Source organism: Taudactylus pleione, unplaced genomic scaffold (genome assembly GCF_031769625.1).
Source record: "Taudactylus pleione unplaced genomic scaffold, aTauple2 ptg000086l, whole genome shotgun sequence".
Classification (NCBI taxonomy): domain Eukaryota; kingdom Metazoa; phylum Chordata; class Amphibia; order Anura; family Myobatrachidae; genus Taudactylus; species Taudactylus pleione.
Window position 1 is genome coordinate 27,966,973 of NW_028284488.1, and position 20,025 is coordinate 27,986,997.

Below are 20,025 nucleotides of genomic sequence, written 5' to 3' on the forward strand. Positions count from 1 at the left end.
TTCAATAGTCTCCACAGTGGGCTGTTATTGTCTAAAAAGGGGATCCTAAAATGTTTGAATATAACGCGTTTCTCTGTAAGTTCTGTCATGACTTCTTTGCAAAGCTCTACTTCAATCTGAAGGCATCATTCATCCTATTTTAGAAGGCTTGTAAGCATATACATACAGTATAGTGTGTTCAGCCTTCATCTACAGCACTGAACTTGTTGAATGTATATTATTTGCCGTACTTAAGGTGGCCTAATTCAATCAAATTACATTCATAATGACTTATGCGCTTGACAAATGATGCAGTATAATCGTTTGTTGATATCCAACAATTATCTTTGTTAGAAATGCATATTATATTGAAATCATACGATTAAAATCCAGCTACTGTTCTAAACTGAGTAGGGACTGAAAGTGTCTGTCAGATTAAAATTGTTATTTATGTGAAGTGATTGCTTTTCAATATGTATTACCTGTAAAAATGGTTTGCTAAATGCGGCTAGAATAGGAACCTTGATTAATTAAAGCTGTGACTGACTATATATATATATTGCGCTATCAGAAATACTCAAAAATAGACAAACATAAATAAAGTAAAGCATTTCTATTTGTTACGTTTTAGCAAACTGGGTTTGTTTTAGCCAATTTTATGTTAACATTATTTATGCTGTCTTTTGTGTTGCAAAAACATGTTTTGGTTTTTTTAAAGAACTTAAGTCAAAACTTCCCACTGTATGGGGCATATTCAATTGGGCGCGAGGTTTAGTGAGGAAAATACCTTGTGCCCAATTTTGGATTACCACGGGTATGTGCGCTCCCAATACCCGAGGTATCCAATTTTAAAAAAGTGGTCGCGGGGTTTTCAGCCCTGAAAACCCTGCGCCGCATAAAAAATTAATAAGAAACAATTCTGCACTTATCAGCCCGGGGGTCTCTGGTGGTCTCAACGGCTCCCGGTGGCCTCCCCTCTATCTTCTCACTGGAGAGGGGGCTGCTGGGAGTCCCGGGGGCTGCTTGGAGGCTCCAGGGGTTGGTGGGAGATGTAGTTCTTCCAGCGCCCATTCCGGGGGGCACACTGAACTTGGGGGGGTACACATACACCGGGGGTCACACACACTCACTCATACACACTTACAAACACTCACACACACTGACATACTCACCCTGCTGCAGAAGACCCGATGAAGAAGACAGCGCTGCAGAAGGTAAGTAATTAAGGACTAATTAAGCTAATTGGAAACTTCCAATTACTTAAGTAGTCCTCAGAGGGGGTGCCGCCAGGGTACCAGAGCAAGTCCTACTGATTTTTCCTGAAATTAACGATTTTAGAAAAAAATCACACTTGCTCTGGAGGTGTGAGAATAAAAACCTCCTGGCCTGCAAAAAAGGAAAAAATCGTCACCTTATTGAGTAACAAAAATCCCGCACCTGCAGAAAAACCTCCCAGATGTAGAATTTTTGTTTTTCTCGCCCCCAATTGAATATGCCCCTATGTTTGAGACTTGAGCAATTCCAAATTTATTCACTCCTGCCATCACCGAATAAGGGTGTTTTACTTAGCGATACTTTACATTAGTACAGTAAGGGGTTAGCTGGTACCACATACAATATGGGTAAAACCAAATTCTGCCATATTTGTTCGCTGTGTTGTTTTCTTTACAGTAAGAGGTCTATTTACTATCAGTGGCGTAACTAGGGTATTTGGAGCCCAGGGCAAATTTGAAAAGGGAGCGCCCCCCCAACATCCCGATATGTGCGCGTGCCTTCGGCGCGCGCGGGAAAAAAAATGGGCGTGGTCACTTCAAAATGGGTAGTGTCAACATGACACACCCCTTTATTTTCACGCTGAACATTCCTATCCATATGCACCTTAACCCCAGTAGTACCCCTTATACAGTACCCCCAGTATGCAGTTGTGGTCCCTCTTATGCAGGCCCATATTAGTGCCCCTTATGCAGTATCCCCAGTAGTGGTCCCCCTTATACAGCCCCCAATTAGTTCCCCTTACTCAGTGCCCCCAGTAGTGGTCCCCCCAAATGCAGTGCCCTATGTAGTGTTCCCCCTTATGCATTGCCCCCAGTAGCAGTCCCCACAATGCAGTGCACCCAGTAGCGGTATCCCCTTATGCAGTGCCCTTTATATAGTGCCACCAGTAGTAGTCCCCCCCATGCAGTGCCCTTTATATAGTGCCCCCTGCAGTAGTCCCCCCCATGCAGTTTTCCCAGTAGTGGTCCCACTTATGCAGGCACCCAGTAGTGATCCCCCCCCTATCTAGTGCCCCCTGTAGTGGTCCCCGCAGTGCCCCTAGCAGTAAGCCCCTTATATAGTGCTCCCAGCAGTAGTCCCCCCCCCCTCCCATTCAGTGCCCCCAGGAGTGGTCACCCTGATGTAGGCCCCCAGTAGTGACCCCCCCTATCCAGTGGTCCCTGTAGTGGTCCTTCCTGTTATTGCCCCCCAGTTGTGGTCCCCCCAGTGCAGTGCCCCTAGTAGTAGGCCCCTTTTGTAATGCCCCCAGTAGTAGTTCCCCCCCCAAGTAGTGGTCTCCAGTTGAGGTTCCCCCTCCTGATTAAGTGCCCCCTGTAATAGCCCACCCCAGTAGAGGTCCTCCCAATAATGGTGCCCCCAGTAATAGCCCCCCCAGTAGAGGTCCTCCCAATAATGGTGCCCCCAGTAGTAGCCACCCCCCCGTTGTGCCCCCACCCACTAGAGGTCCCCCCAATAGTAGCCACCCCCCTCCCCCGTTGTGCCCCCAGTAGTGCTGACAGGTTTTTTTTTTAAATATATAAAAACAGACTTACCTGAATCCACGCTGCTGCTCCGGACAGCGACACCGCTCCCGCCACCGCCGCCCGCCAGTCCTCCCGGGCTGGCGCGCTCAGCATAATGGGAGAGACGTCATGATGTCATGACGTCTGTCCCATTACCCACTGCAGGAGCCGGACGGAAGCCCGGCTCTTGCAGTGGGTGCTGCAGCAGTCAATGAGAGTCTATCTGACTCTCATTGGCTGCTGTTTAACAAACGCATCGCCGCCAGCACTATTGGGCAAGCGCTCAGGGGGAGGGAACGGGCTCAGGTGTGCAGCACAGGACCGGCGCTGGAAGCCTAGCGCCGGTCCTGTGTAAATGTGTAGCGCTGACCGCACTCACTGCGGTCGGCGCTACAATGGTGGCTAACTAGGGCGGGCCGGACCGTGGCCGGCGGCGCCCCCCCCCGCGCCGCCAGTCCCACGGCGCCCAGGATACGCACCCTGCTTGCCCTGCCCTAGTTACGCCACTGGTTACTATGCAGGGTGATAACTATTATTTTCTATTGCCACTTATCATAGTGATAGAAAATCTTGTTTCACTTTGGTTTAATAAACTTTCACCAGATCAGCAAAGTGATACCTAGTCCCATGGCAATACTGGCTGGCATTGGTAAGGGTACTCAGTGCTCCACAAGCCAGCCACAAAAGTAATTGCAAATTAGTGATCTGGCTTTACACAAGTTTGAGCTTCCCACTTTTACTAAAACATAAACAATAGAAAACAATTATAGGAAAACTAGAAAATTAAATTTTAATACAAAATTAAAAGAATGCTTTGGTTAAATAATAAAATCTTATTTTAACATAATGATCCTTTAGTATCACCATCCTGAGTTGCCAATTGAGTTAAGAGGATTGCGGCAGTATGGGGATTCTAGAGAGATATATCTGGAGACAGCCGAAACCTGTTTATGGCAAAGGATTTTTTTTTCTCTGGAGTCTTTCTCTCTTTAGTAAATAAAGCATGTCCATAACCCTTATTAAACTGCTACACTTAAGTATCATCAGCTGCCCAATCAGCATTCTGAACATAATTCACTAAAAGTTGTATTAGTTTAATTTTCTCCAGGTGTTGAGTCCTGGGGTACCTCCACATTCAGGACCCCACTTTGAGAAGTTGACATCATCACTATAATAGAAGTTTCAGCTGTAGTTCTAGAAACCGATGATCCCTCTAACCATGAAGGCAAAGTAGTTATAATGTAGGATTGGTTAAAAAAATTATATATATTTTTGTTTCTTCCAGCATCTCGCAGAGAAAGCAGAAGAGATACAAGGATCGCATCAGTGGAGGGAAGATTTGGTAAGCTGTCATTATTACACAAATAACAGCAAGGAAACTTTTCATCTTTGTATTTGTTCGATAACATTTTCACCAATTTTCTACATAGAAGTGTGATTTGTGAAAAAATCATGCAAGTTTTGTTGTTGTTTTGAAATATGAAGTTTTTCAGTGTTACATTTACCTTTGGGAAAATTACTAACTAATCTTACTAATTGAAATTGTCTCTTTTGCACAGAAGTTACATCCAGGTTATATAATGTAACTAAAGCTCTAGTATTCATAAACATAATGCTTAATCACACAACCGCAATGGGACTGACACACACAAGTTTGCACAGTTTATCTTGTGTTAATTTGTACTGCCCACAACAGTAGCTTTGTGCATATAAGTCCTTGCAGATTTGCGTGGTCACTTGCTGTACACTTGGATGGCCAGAACAGGAGGGTTCTACTTTCTAACATAGGCCACGTATCGTATCCTGCTTGAGTTTTGCTATTTGTGACTGCTCCACTGACAGTGATTGGTGCTTTCTTTCACACATGGGGGCATATGTATCAAAGCTTGATGTGAGATAAAATTGTGAGATATATATCACCAACCAATCAGCTTCTAACTTACATTTTGCAGGCTGTGTTTAAGAAATGATAGTTTGGAGCTGATTGGTTGGTGATATGTTTTTCACAATTTTACCTCATATAAAGCTTTGCTACATATGCCCCATGGTCATAGATTATGCTTTTGTTGGCGTGTTTTGTTTTGCGTATATGAGATGTGAAGCTGTTTATGCTGTATTAGAGAGCTTTTGAAATTCAAGTAGTGCTTAATAGCGAATGCATTTGCTGCATATAAATTAAATGGTTTACAACATGAGCTCAGGAGGGCTGCAAGTGTCATTGATGTGTGCCTGGTGTCAACCAGAAGCATATGCTACTCTTGCTGATTATAATCTACATATAACTCTGAATTTAGGCAGGAATTAGCTACTTATGGATATCATTTTCAAATTGTATCTTATGCTCACAGAGCCTGATTCTGGATTAGGAGCAAATACAAATAAAGGATTAAAAAGGAGCAATTTGTTCTTGGAGCAAACCATGTTGCCATGCAAGGGGTGTAAATCCATTTACTTTATTCATGCATTGAAAATGCACATTGCTTTTGCATGTAGCAATCAAATACAGGGCAGCTTTATTTTTACACTGAAAGTTAGAATAAAGCTAGGACATGCCCTTCCAAATTCTAAATCTCTCTGTACATTGTCAGAGGATCCAAAAGTGGGGCACGTAGGTATGGATTACCAATCCCTGAGCCTTGTGGAGGACAGGTAGTGAAGGAGAGGCATAACCACCCCTCGCAAATAAGTCAACCAAGTCCCCAGGTGTGCGCACCATTTTAACGTACATTAGAGGGCATAGACACGTTCGTCAAGTAGCCACGTCCCCTGTACACAGGCCCATTTTGAAGTTTTGGCAGTCCTAGATATTTTAAATCTTCACATGTTTAAAACTTCTTGTCTTGTATGTGTAGGACCCATTTACTTATGTAAACACATGCATTTTTTGAACACTGTGCTCCTCTTCCCAAAGTGTTGTCTGCAGTCAGGGGTAGATTGGGAATTTAAAGTGACCCTGGAAAAAATTCTGAAAAGTGGCCTCTTGTAGGCAGGATCAAATAAACTGAAGTTGCGGCCAACACAAAAGTTCTGTAGGTGGGATCAGCACATCCAGAGGCATATCTGTAATGGGTGCAGGGCGTGCGGTGCACACGGGTCCCTGGGTCCAGAGGGGGGCCACACCACACACCCTGCACCCATAGTCTTATACCTACCTGTCCGTAGTGCTGCTCCGTAGCACCGAGCCAGCGTTGCAGAGCAGCGAGTCACCGTGAAAATGGCCACCGCCATTTTCCCAGTGAAAATGGCGGCGTCCATTTTCCCAGTGACTCGCACATGCACAGTAAGCCAGGATCTACTGCACTGTGGGACCGGCGGAGAGAGGAGGGGATCCGCACTCAGTCTGCACACGTGCCCACTCCTCTCTTAAAGCGGCCCTGAGCACATCATTATCCCTAGTCACATCGGTAACTGAGGTCCATAGTGTATTCATACCCTGATAAAAGATTCTACAGATTTCAATGTAACTACAATGCTTATCGAAAATAGTTACAAGATTCATTTAATGAGGACATCCCCTGCTGCATCCACAATCTACAGAATGTTTCAGTCTTTAACACAATAATTTGTTGACTACTCAGCTAAAATGAAACAGTGCCTAAGGACCCCATTTAACAATGAGACATAACCCCTTTAGCACTCACTAAAGGGATTATGTCCTCCTTTTAGTATTTAACAAACAGCAGTAACTCATCTTACCGCTGTTTGTCAATGTACTGCTTACTCCATCTATAGATGGTGATAGCAATATGGTCTCTATTTGTCCGGCTTCAGAGAAGCCTTCCAAGCATTGCCGAGTCCCCGCCAGGTGAAATTGTTAATGCACATGCACAGACTGGCTGTCGTACATGCGCAGGGCCGGTGCTATGGTGGTCGACCTCTCTGCACCTCCGTCAGGGATAGGCAGCTGCTAACTGTCTCTCTCTTTCACTAACTGTTCGGCCGGTCCTCATTCTGGCGTTGCGGTAAGCAGCTGAGGCAGTTCCTCCATTGCTCCTCTTCTTGTGCACAGCACAACACAGACAGAGCGAGTGGGAGTGTGCACTCAGCGTGACGTCATCATGTACTGTACATTGCGCATGTAAACTGCCGGTCTACATCCTATTGCCGGCAGTGGTTCTGCTTATAACTTAACAAGACAGGGGAACGAACTAGCTCCTCCTGCTCAGGGGCGGGCAGGGAAATCAGTTCCTGACCGGTTGGCCACGGACATAACTTACATTTAAAGTCAGGTGGATCGGCGATCTGGCTAAAGGGTGGGCCGGACCACCCCTTAGTTTCGCCCTGCCAGGCCATAACACTGCTGAACTGGCTGCCTCAGCCTGCCAGTAACAGGTGCAGCGATTGCAGCTATAAAGCGGACCTCCCAGCCTGGCGCCCCCCTGCACTGCTCACCCCGCAGACTGCATTGTGCCAGCCCTGCACATATGACACAAAAACCTGTCACTGGTAGCTATAGACTGCCAGCAACAGCATGGAGAATGACGCTGAGGAGGGGGATGTCACTGCAGGGGTATGTAATGTTCAATACTAATGGAATAATTTTTAGTATCACTGGTAATAAGCATTTTCCTTAACTGAGGCCCTTCATTTCCTATTTCCTGATCTGTGTGTATATTTCAACAAGATCAAAAGGTGTTAAACTATGCTGTATATATACAGTATCAGTAAAAATGTACTCTGTATTGTATCATGGAAAACTGACGTTCTATTCCCATGAACAAGTAGTCCCACTGTTTAGCATTACTGCTAACATCAGGCTTACTTTAACAAAGAAGGGCACCAGAAAGCCAAAAGCATCTGCTCCACCTTGCGACCACATTTGCTCTGCTAACTATAAGAAGTGGGCAGCAAAGAACAGCTGGAGACTGGAAACCACAAGCTACAGCAACCCTGCAAGAAATACCTGCAGCCGAATCAACCTCAGCGTCTCTTAAACAGCAGGACACCTGGGGGCTCTGTATATAAGCCGTACCCAGCAGCATTTATCATTGGCCACAGCCGTTCTGGCAGTGCAAGCCAGCTGGTAGTGAAAGATTTTAGCCACAGCTCCCCTACCATCACCAGGACTGACAGCTGTTCCATAATTAACAAGACACAGAACAACAGCCTCATTGTTAGCGCAAAACACTGACCGCAGCCGCTCTGCTTCTGATAGGCAGTGGGTGTCCAAGAACATCATCCACAGACAGTGAACATAGAACATCAGCCACAGCCAGCAGCAGCTCCACAAGTAAGACCTGCAGCAGGTTGGTCACTACAAGCACCTGAAGCCTTAGGCCCTGCTCGACTTGCAGGAACTACAATGTTAATGTCATGCAGCCAGCATTTAAGAACATTAACCACAGCCCCTCTACTCTACTAGGTTCCCAGCAGCACCTTCATTGTTGCTATAGTAAGGACAACCACAAGAAACCCTCTCCTGGTATGTACCGGTAAGGACTCGGAATAAAGAATTACAAGAAGTTCTACCTACTATTGTGCAGCTCTCTATCTGGGTGAGGAGGGGACTGGAGAGAAACTCACTATCGCGACTCCACTGCATGCCGCTTTGCTTGCTATGACAGGCGCTGGCGGGCTGCCTGTCATTCAAGAAGAGCGAGGGCCACTTGATCAATAAACAGGAGGCCCCACAGGCGCATTCGCCCACCTGCAATATTCCCAGTGAGTCCTCTGGCCAATCCACCCCTACCTGCAGCAGTGCTCATATCTTAGGTTGGTTGCTGAAAAATTGGTGGAGAGGTTTTTTTACACTATAGTAGGGATACCCATGGCATAGAGTACCTGTCTCAGGATTATATTTACTAACGGTCGATTTTAATCAATTTTAGCAATTATTTGATTTAAAACTCTGCATATAAGTTATAAATTTAAATATATGAAAGTTAAAGACATAATTGTTCTCTATAGCAAAAACAAAATGTTAAATACAAGCAATAAACAGCATTTATGGTTCATCAAATGTTTGGGAAATTATCAGTGTCCACTGACATAAAGGTCAATGAGTCTGCAGCTTGAACTTAATGTACACTACAGCAGGTACAAAGCAAGCACCCATCTGTATTTTTCCTGCAAAGGGCTATTTCATATAAACTAAAATTAATTTTTGCAATCTCAGCCTTACCTGTCTGGGAGTTGGAATGATGAATATTCCTTATTCCTTATATAGTAAGAACAAATAAAGTTGTGTGATAATGGAATTCATTTAAATGATGTCTGCTGCAACATACTGTACATTGCTGGCAATTGAGAGATGTCTAATCTTTAATTGAGTCAATGATGTGGCTGGGTGGGTGATATTTCTCCACTCGGCAGCATACAGTGAACACATTTCCATATTCTGACATGCAGGGGCATCAGGACGTTTTTATGTTGGGGGGTAAGATATAATTTAATTTTGACGACACCCCCTTCCCCACCCTTACCAACTTGTTGCTGGGTGGAGGCAGAGGTGGTATCACGGGGGAGGAGGATGCCACCACCACGGAAAGAGGACAGGACCACCAGGGAGAAGTAGACTGCACCACAATGGAGCAGGAGTCAGGAGCTGTGCATTATAGCATTTGGCTGCACAGCTCCAGCAGTGCACGGATGAGGAGGTGTAATGTGAGGTCTTTTAAAGTGCAGTGCAGGGGCGTGCAACCTACTTCTATAATGCACAGCCCCTGTTTGTCCACAACCACCGCTCCACTGGCGCCTCTCAATTGTCAGACTAGCGCCTATTAACCTATGCTGACATGTAAGGAAATGTAAATATGACATTTCATATGATTTGTTAAGATTTTGTTTCACTTTAAGTATGTTCATTACACTATTTTTGCACAATCATTTGTAATCTACTGCCTAATTATAATACAATTGTTGTTTTAAATTACCCTATTACTTAGTAACTAGCAAATTATTGACATTTTTTTTGCAAAGTTTTTTCAAAATTCACTTTTATGTAAGATGTGCCATGCATTTGAATGTGCAATCATTTTAAAAAATACATTGCCTATTTTTCCAATTCATAGAACTATGTCAAGACTTTGTTACCAATGTGCAGTCCTGAGTACCTGTGCCTTTGCTACCAGTGTGTTACATTGAATTCCTGTGCTACTGTCACCATCCTGCTTTCCGCAGTGTATGACACCCTGGTGCCATAGTGTAATCCTGAGTTCCTGACACCCTGGTTACCACAGTGCTGTACTAAGTTCCTGACATTCTGAAGTCCATATAAATAAGGAAGGTAATTCGGGCCAGCTGCTTCACTCCATTATTTAAACATCAGCAAGTGCTACCCACTGTATGGGGTTGATTCAATTAACTTGCTCGCCCGCTATATGCCGCACTTACGGTAGCTCCAGGCTTGTTCTTGTTTGCAGCTCCATAGGGCTGCGTGCAAAAACAGGTTCCAGGGCAAGATCGGGCTGCAAGGGGGGCGAATTCCGCTGCCACTGCCGGTGTTTATACGCCGTTGCATCGGCAACTCGACCATAACTAAATTGAGCCCTTTATATAAAAGCAGAACTTTTGGTAGTTCAGTCTGGGGAAGACCAAGACAAGGAGAAAATATCTGCAATGACTGCAAAGAAGCAATTTTTGCATTTTATCGTTCTGGGAAAGGTTATAAAGCCATGTCATTCTCATTATACAGTGAGAATGATTATTGAGAATTAGAGAACACCGTAGACCAGAGGCGGGCTGGGCCTGGGGGCAGGGTGCCTTGTGCCCCTCGGGCCGCAGGCAGTCTGTGTCTCTGTGACACAGCTGCCTGCACTGTGCGTGTAGCACTGACCAGACGGAGTTCAGTCAGCGCTACACATTGACTGACAAACACACAGCCGCCGGCGACGGCAGCTGTGTGTTTGTTTTAAGTAGCAGCAATGAGAGTCTGTCAGACTCTCTCTGACTGCTGCTGTGCCCACTGCAGGAGTCGCTCCATCTTCCGGCTCCTGTAGTGGGTAATGGGAGAGACGTCATGACGTCTCTCCCATAATGCAGAGCGGGCCGGCCTGGGAGGACAGACGGAGGAGCGGCTGGCGGCGGCGGGAGTGGGGATTTAGGTAAGTGGGTTTATTTTTTTTATTACGTGTGTCTACTGGGGGGGGGCACTACAAGGGGTGAGACCACTACTGGGGGCCCTACAAGAGGGGAGACCATTACTGGGGGCACTACAAGGGGGGGGAGTACTACCGGGGTCACTACAAGGGGGGGAGTACTACTGGGGTCACTATAAGGGGGGGACCACTACTGGCAGCACTGCAAGGGGGAGACCACTACTGGGGACTACTACTGGGGGCACTTCAAGGGGGGGACTACTACTGGGGACACTACAAGGGGGGCACTACAAGTGGGGACTACTACTAGGGGCACTACAAGGGGGGACTACTACTAGGGGCACTACAAGGGGGGACTGCTACTAGGGGCATTACAAGGGGAGGGGACCACTACTAGGGGCACTGCATAGTGGGGAGGGAACTACTACTAGGGGCACTGCATAGGGGGGAGGGGACTACCACTGGGGGCACTGCATTGGGGGACCACTGCTGGGGGCTCTATATAAAGGGAAATACTGGGGGTACTGCATAGGGGGAGACTACAACTGGGGCCACTATTTAAGGGACACTGCATAAGGGTTACCACTATTGTGGGCACTGCATGGTGGGTGGACTGCTACGGGGGCACTATATAAGGGGCACTAAATAGGGGGTACCACTACTGGGGGCACTATATAAGGGGCTTACTACTGGGGGCACAAGGGGCTCTGCACAGGGGGGACCACTACTGGGGGCACTATATAAGGGGCTTACTACTGGCGGCACAAGGGGCACTGCATAGGGGGGATCACTACTGGGGGCACTACTGGAGGCTTGCATAAGGGGTCCTCTCCTGGGGCACAGGGGGGTACTGCATATGGGTACCACTACAGGGGGCTGCCCCTAATCTTTATTTTTACTTTACATTAATCCCATATGGACCCGCCTCCTCCCTGGAACACTTGGGGGGGAGGGGGGCGACATAGCACGCACTTGCTCCTGGCACCCTGGCTACACGCTACTCCTCTGCCAGGGCCGCCTGCATGCATTTTCCCCCCAGGCTAAAAGTTACCAGCCAGCCCCTGCCGTAGACAGTCGCCATTCTTTCCAGGATTGGGCGTCACAGCAAATTCATATACATATATGAAGAAGCATAGCTTTCATGGAAAGGTAGAGAGCAGAAAGCACTGTTTCTACCATACTGCCTATGGGTCTGATTCAGAAAGGATTGCTACTGCAACAGCGTACGCAGACTGCCGATTGTTGCGTACTGTGCATGCATATGCATCGCAGTGTGTATGCGCGAATGCCTCACTGTGATTGGGACTGCGATCGCAGTGACTATGCAGACCTAGTGCAAGATGATTGACAGGTAGTACCATTTGTGAGTGGTGATGGGGGAATGGTCGGCGAAACGCAGACATGCCAGTGCATTTGGACGCCGTTACAGGGGCGTGCATAAGTTATCCACTACGATGGCATACGCAGCTTAAGTGCTCACTGTGTACAGGAAAGTTAGCAATTTATAAGTGAGTAAATGATGTAAATGTGTGAGTGGCTACGATGTACTTTGATGTTACCGATGTTTTGGCTGGACTGCAAGGTATTACGGATGTGCGAGAGGGGAAGAGGGCGTCTGCATGTTGTTCGTGCGAGTGCATTGCAATTGCACATATTGGCATACTTTCACAGCAGACCTGCGTACGCGATTGCATCCGGGAACGCAGCTGCGATCCTTGCTGAATAAGGCCCTATGCTTGCAAAGTTGCATCTGAACAAAACATAAGATACTAGAGGCTCCTGTTTTTCGTATTCTCACTTTTATAGAGATTCTATAATGAGAAAGACGGCTCAGTGCACTTTGCTGTTCTATTACAAGATGAGAAACTGCAATGATCTGTCTTAAAATATATAATAAGTGTATTGATATTCTAAATTGGAGCTTTTATTCTATTAAACATAGTTCATATATGCTTGACCTATGCAGAAAATACCCAGCATAATCTGAAGAAGAAAGAATTTGTCCCTTTTTAATAAACAGGAATTAAACTGTCAGGTCACATTGTGTTTGCAGCCTATAAAATCTGTGAGCATCATTTGGTCCCTATCTTGCTAGAATAGTAATATTTTGTGCACAGAATAACCAGGCTACAGCTATTGCAAACTTAAAAAAGTCTAGAAAGACTTTGGGGCCTGTACACATAAGTCAATTGTGAGGATGGATCCTGTGGTTTTTAGCACTGTGCATGCTTCATATCTGAGTGCACACATCTCAGACGCTTCTTCACTTGCGGTTGAACAAGACTGTGTAGACGGAATTGTGGGCTATGCTGAGTTGTGCGTACGTCTGTTTTAAGCCGCATCTCTTACACCAAGAATAGTGCTGGTACAAGTGTGCACTGAAAATGACTATAAAACTAACCATCGAGATATGGGCAGTGCAGGTACATAGATGTGTACAACTTGTCATACTGGCAAATACACCCAGTCACATCTACAGGAACTTAAAAAGGACAAAGCATACACAAAAGTGGGCTGTGTCGTGTCCAAAATATGACATTTTTTGTTGAACAAGGGCAAGGTTTGGGCAGATCAGGGAGAGAGCTTATTTTGTTCTGTTTTTGCGTGTTGCAGTATTGGGAGGCATACTAGTAGAAATATATGGGCAGGTTTATCTCAAGCAGTAGAATTTAAATGGCAGGTGATTGGGAAAGGGAATACTATCTGATAATCACATAGGTTGGTTACAGGACTGGATGCCGGCGGTCAGAACACTGACAGTGGCATACCGACAGTCAGAATTCCAATGCCTGCAGGTAAGTACACTAACGCTCCCCCTAATACTAACCCTCCTTTCCCGCAGCCTAACCCGAACCCTCCCCTTCCACTGCCTAACCCTCACTCCTTGTAGCCTAACCCTAACCTTCCACCCTTGTAACCTAAGCAGTCTAACCTTAACCCCCCCTGCAGTCTAACCCTAACCCTCCCCCTAGTGCCTAACCCCTAACCCGAACTCTCCCTCTAACCCTAATACTTACCGTTGGGTTGCCAGTGATCGGGATGCTGGAGCCGAGATTCCGACTGATGTCAGGATTCTGGTGCCAGTATTGTGACCACTGGTATCCTGTCCGCCGGGATGCTGACTACATCCCAATCCCACACAGGACAAGCAGTCTCAGGGAGAGGTGTTCTCTCCTCCTGTGACTTCCAGTCCAGACTGCGATTGACAGAGAGAGCGCTTCCAGTGGGAGACCACTTCCCTGCCTTTTTGTCAGCCCTACACAACTTCTAAGGACTGCAGCCAATACATGCCCTAGTAGCCAATGCTTGTGCGCATGCTCCAGTCTGCCAGAGTTTGTACGCATGCGCTGGTCCCAGTTTGCTAGATCCATTACGTATGTGCAATGAACCTGACATGTGGAACGGCAGGCACTGATAAACCGGAACGCTAACCATCTGCACTGCAGCACACACACAGCCCCCTCATCAATTTTGGCAGGCGCCGCCTATGATTACAATTAGAGTTTTTGTATCCTAAAATACTTCGTTTATACTCATTTATATATTAAATTAATCATGAAAGTGTCATCTACACCGGCTGTCATTACAGGCTATTACACTTGGGTTTGCTGGAGAAAGTGCACTGTTTGAATACAGGCAGATCCTCGTGCACTACCCTATGCCAGGCTTGCCCACCCTCCCGATTTGGTCGGGAGCCTCCCGAATATCGGGTGCCGCTCCCGACCCCCCGGAAAGGCAGGCAAGCCTCCCGGCTGCCGCCTGCCCCCCGCACAACTACTTGAAACCCCCGCAGCGGGGATGCCCGATGACGCGATTCGCGCTGAATCGCGTCATCGTGGCTCCGCCCCCCCCGCTTCACAATGCCTTTATTTTTGGCATCGTGAAGAGGAGGAGGGGCCAAGATGACGCGTTCGTGCGGACACGCCCCTGGCCCCGCCCCAAAAAGTCGTCATAGCCGGCCACGCCTCCCCCTCTATGCTTGCATTCAGCTCCCTCCCGGAAGGAGGGAGCTGAATATCGGCAAGTATGCCCTATGCATTGCCATATATGGAGGGAGGGGACGTATGCTGGGTTGTTTTCTAAGGAAAAACCATGTTTCAGGAATGTGTATGTATATTTTAGTAAACGTTTATGGTTGTATTATAGAAAGTGTACTGAGTCAGAATTGTTGTGTGGTTTGGGAACTGGAAAGAGTGGTAAAGACAGATGAGTACGTGATTGGGTTAGAATTACCAAGTATACTTACTAATATGTCACACCCATATTATGGTGTATTTGGGCTGGAAATGAGCCTGGTGTAGATTTTATATTGATATAGAAAAGGGTTGATATATAACATTCCATAAAAGTCTTGGTGAAGCAAAATTAGTCAAGACACAAGTTTAATAAAAAAAAAAAAAAACTGAAAATTGGAAAAGATGTTGTCACAATACTTTTATTAATGGGGGTGCAATTACAGAAAAGCTTTTTAGATTAGTAGGCCCCGATGTGATAGATCAGGGGCATTTTACATGTGGTACTCTAGCTGTTGTGGAAATACAAATCCCAGCATGCGCTGCCTCCATTTTGCTATTAGGGCATGCTAAAACTGTGGAAGGATATGCTGGGATGTATAGTTAGCTCAGGTCTGTGTTGTATGCTTAAATCATACATGCCTACTCTCCCAGAGTCGCGGGAGGCTCACGTATTTTCAGGTAACCCCCCCGCACCCCGGCGGTAGAGTAAGCACTTCTCCCGCATTCCTGCCCACTTCCTAGTGAAGTGGGCAGAATGGGTTGAATTTTAAAGGATATCGGGGGTCCCCAAGTAGGGGGCGGGGCTTAATGATGCAGTTCTATAAGAATCGTGTCATTAACCCTGCCCCCTATTTAACTATTCACGGTGATTTATCATGAGGAGCAGAGCTTAATGAAATGTCAGGCCCCGCCCCCATCGCCGTCCACCTGCTTCTCCTCCCCGTCTTTTCCCGGGGAGAGAAAACTAAATTGTATGGCTTAAATCCAATTCAGATTTAGTTTGCATTATACAGTATAATAAACAGGTTACACTGCTGAAGTACTGCGCTTAGCAGAGTGTGATTCTACATATGCACCTGTAAGACATCATTTTTGTTACTCCCATGAAAAAATACGGCATAAGACATATAAAAACAGTGCCAGAACCAGTGTAAACTTGATGAATTACAGGATGATGCCTTTTGGCTATAAATGAAACAAGACTATTCTTAGAGAGGAGCGTAGGACCCTGCTTCTACAGAATTTGACAGTGTTCCTGTTAATGAACACAGACTGTGAAAGAGAGAAATATAAACTCGGGGGCAATAAAAAAAAACAGACATGTCAAAGCATTTTTATTTTTAGTTTATTTTTTCCTCTTTTAGCAAGTTATATTTTCTGTGCATTCAAAATAGTAAAGCAAATATGTACATTTAAATTTTTAATCAATCTTTATTGGAGGTGGCACAAAATTGGACATTAATTTGAACATCATCATGTATGAACAAGAGTGTTAGCACATATGTAAGCAATTATAGGTGAAGACATTGGGCCTGATTCAGACCCACAAGCGGCTGTCCGCTCGCAAGTGGGTCGATGTTGTGCACTGCGCATGCGCACGACAGCGGGAGCTCCGTCGTGCGCATGCGCCAGACGCGACGAGCGAAGGAAAGTCCTTCGCTCGTTGTGTCTGATCAAAGGGGGCGTGCTGTCGATGTTGATTGACAGCACGCCCCCTTTGGTGGGCGTGCCGGGGGCGTGCCTCCCTGACGGGGGCGTTCCCAAGGGAACGCCTACCGTCAGAAGCCGGCCCACTGACATCACTAGTGATGTCAGTGGGAGTGATTTTGGCTCTGATAGAGCGAAAATCACTCCGGGCCTTGCGGTTGAAAACCTCAACCGCAAACTCCGGCTCGCAGTTTCGATGGTCGCGATGGTCACGACCATCGCGGCCATCAAACTGCACGCTCGTATGCGCTGTGGGTGGTGACCCACAGCTATACGAGCGTCCAGGAGGACGCTCCAGAATTATGGAGGGCGGCCCTCATTCAGAGCGTGCGCTCTGCTCAGAGCGTATGGCTCTGAATGAGGGCCATGGATAGGGAGGAAACTGAAAACAGAACAAGGTAAGGGATAACTTAGGGTGGGTACACACCTGCACGATATTGGCTCGATTTGGCCGATTTAGCCAAATCGGAATGACAAATTGGCCATATCGTGCAGTGTGTATGCTCGATTTGAGCGCACCCGCGGTCACATGCGTTATCGTGTATCACACAATATCGCATGCGGCGCCATACATATTAATAAAGGACGGAACAAGTAATCGTTCCATCGTTCATTAAATCGTGCAGTGTGCAACAGCAATTACGCGATGTCCAGGGTGAAGGCAATTCGCCCTGAACATCAGCACGATTGCCAGTCGTGGTGTGTACCCACCCTTAGGAATAAATAGGTTGAAAAAGGACAACTAAGGGGGGAGGTCAGGCTGCCCAGAAGAATGCAAGCATTGTTGAAAAGATACAGCACAGATGGTATAATGGTTAGTGTTACTGCCTCAGCACTGAGGTCGTGGGTTCGATTCCCACTACGTCCATAGCTGTGCAGAGTTTGTATATTCTCCCTGTGCTTGCGTGGGTTTCCTCCAGGTACTCCGGTTTCCTCCCACACTCCAAAAATATACTGGTAGGTTAATTGGGTCCCACCAAAGAATTAACCCTAGTGTGTGCGTGTACATGTGGTAGGGAATATAGATTGTAAGCTCCACTGGGGCAGGGACTGATGAATGGCTAGATCTTCTCTGTAAAGCACTGCAGAATATGTGTGCGCTATATAAATAACTGGTAATAAATAATAATAATAAATACCAGTTCCAACCTAACATCCAAAAGAGGCTGCAATCCTAAGGGAGCCTAATTACTTCAGGGAAGGTAGTGGAGCTGTCCTATTGTAGGCCTGGATGGTATCATATTCTTTATATCCCAGCCAATAGAACTAAGTGGAGATGAATTCTTGGTATATAGCTACACATGTTTATTCTACTGAACAAATCCTGGATTGGCGTAGGAGGTGTCACCCTCCAGTAAAGTGTTAGAATGACCTTTGTTGCATTGACAAAGTGATAAGTGACTTTTTCTATTTAGATATAGACAGTGTGGTGAGATTAAATAGCCAAAACATCAGGTCAGATAGCGACACCTCTCCAACCATTTCTTTGGTCATTTTAATTGTGATCATCCAAAATTACTAAATCTTAGGACAATTCCAACATTGGTGTATCTATAATGAGTGCAGGCCAACACCGCACAGCCTGCACCCATATAATATTATACTTATCTCTCCGGGGTGTCCCACAGCAGCTAGTACTGCAGACAGAAATCACTGGGAAAAAATGGTGCAGAACCCATTTTTCCTGTGATTTGCACATGCGCAGTAGAGAAGTCTCAGGGAACATAGTGTTGGTGCTATATTCCCAGAGACAGGCGCATGCATAAAGCCAGAGTCTACTGCTGTGCCATAGAGGAGGGGGCCCGCATGGAGGCTGCTCAATGGCCCCCACCTCTCTTAAACCGCTCCTGAGTTCCACAATATGTGAGTTGGGGATCCTGGTGACCAGACGCACATCCAATAAGTGTGTCAAACATCGGTAGATACAATATGTACATTTTGTAGCAAAGCATTATACATTCAAGTGAAAAAGGATCCCACAGATGAATATTCAGAAAGTAGAACTTTGACTACTGTGTAATGTGCTTCTTTTGTGTTTATGCATACAGTACTAGAAAGATTAAAAGAAACCCTACATACTCTAGTATTTGCTACTTTACTAAACAACAAACTACAGAGTAGACTGATTTTTATTGTACTTTCAACAGAAAACAAATGTTGTAATATTTTGGTACTTATTACTATTACTATGCTGACTTTATGTAGAAATGTAAGTTATGGTTTGTCAATTTTATGTAACATAGGATGACATTGTATTTGTGGCATGCTTCAGTAAAGGAAAATGTTAAGTATTGTGGCAAGATCAGGATAAGGATGCTGTCCCATGGGGTAAACGGTTGCATTTGTCATGCAGCAGCCAAGTAGTACACCAGGCCTTGGTACAAGTATCCACAGCTATTTTTATTTTTTAGCAGCACAAAAAATAAACAAAACATAAAAATAAATCCTGGCCTGTCCTGCTCTACCTACATCCCTTTCTTATTAGAGGAACCTAATATCCCTCTTACAAAGCAGAAGTCTTTACCACAACACTTACATTTAGTAATCACCGTATCTCTGAACAGGCCTCTGACCTATTCCCCAGGCATTGAGAGACTGACTATAGAGACTGACACACCCTTTATTAGCCTCACAAAATGTGGTTTGTTAATCAAAGCTGCTAAACCTGGGGCATATATATCTCCTCTTGACAACCTTTCTAGTGTTTTAGTTACAGTACTCATATGCTTTGCCTTTGTGTCCAATGCTTTTAATCTCATTGGGTTTGTCCACTTTGGTGCAATATTTTCATCCACAGTATGATTGTTTTGATTTGCTAACCTATATGCCTTTGTACTTGTAGCTCATAATTGCGAGTGTTATTGATCTTTAGTTCAAAAGAGAAGGATACAGATCCTTATTTATATAATCTTCTTAGCTCTGTAAAGGATGTTCTGCCTCACCGTATGTACAGTATGAGAGTAAAATTGGATTCCTTGTGAAATGGTGTAAGCTACTGTAAATGCTGTTAATTTTAGTCCGTTCTCAAGCTCCTATGACCTAAACAAATAAATGTATTATTCAGTTTTGATATAAAATTGCTGCCCATTGTGTCATGCAAGAGGAGAACATATATATAAATAAATGTAAAAGTTGTCCACCATATACCCTTACATTCAAACAGACAAGCAGCTGAATCCTTCATACCTTATGGCAACAACAAAAAATATTTGTAAATAGTGCTATTCTGATTCCGCTTGTGGTAATGAATAGAAAGTTACTGGATTCCAAAGTGACTCGTGATGTTTTTAGCAATATTGTACTTCTATTGGTGCATACACATGGTCAGATTTTCCTTCAGATTTGTACAATAACAGTTTAAAAAATCATTCAATCGTTCATATCTGAAGGAAAATCTGAAGTTGCCCCTGCAACCTTGAACGATGCGCGTTCCTATTTGTCAGATAACGATATCTGACATCTGATGTGTTTACAGTCAGATTTTCATTAATTTTAATATCTGTACTGTCA

The 20,025-nt window shown here is 45.4% G+C and overlaps 1 protein-coding gene across 4 annotated transcripts in view; it reads left to right on the forward strand.

The window, feature by feature from the left end:
• CACNA2D1 (calcium voltage-gated channel auxiliary subunit alpha2delta 1) overlaps nucleotides 1–20,025 on the forward strand; it is a 901,795-nt gene that overhangs the window by 346,483 nt on the left and 535,287 nt on the right. For all 4 annotated transcript variants that reach the window (XM_088468929.1, XM_088468931.1, XM_088468930.1 and 1 more), the window contains exon 4: nucleotides 4,042–4,098. In XM_088468929.1, coding sequence (XP_088325055.1) covers nucleotides 4,042–4,098 — 57 coding nt within the window. The remainder of the gene's footprint in view (nucleotides 1–4,041; nucleotides 4,099–20,025) is intronic.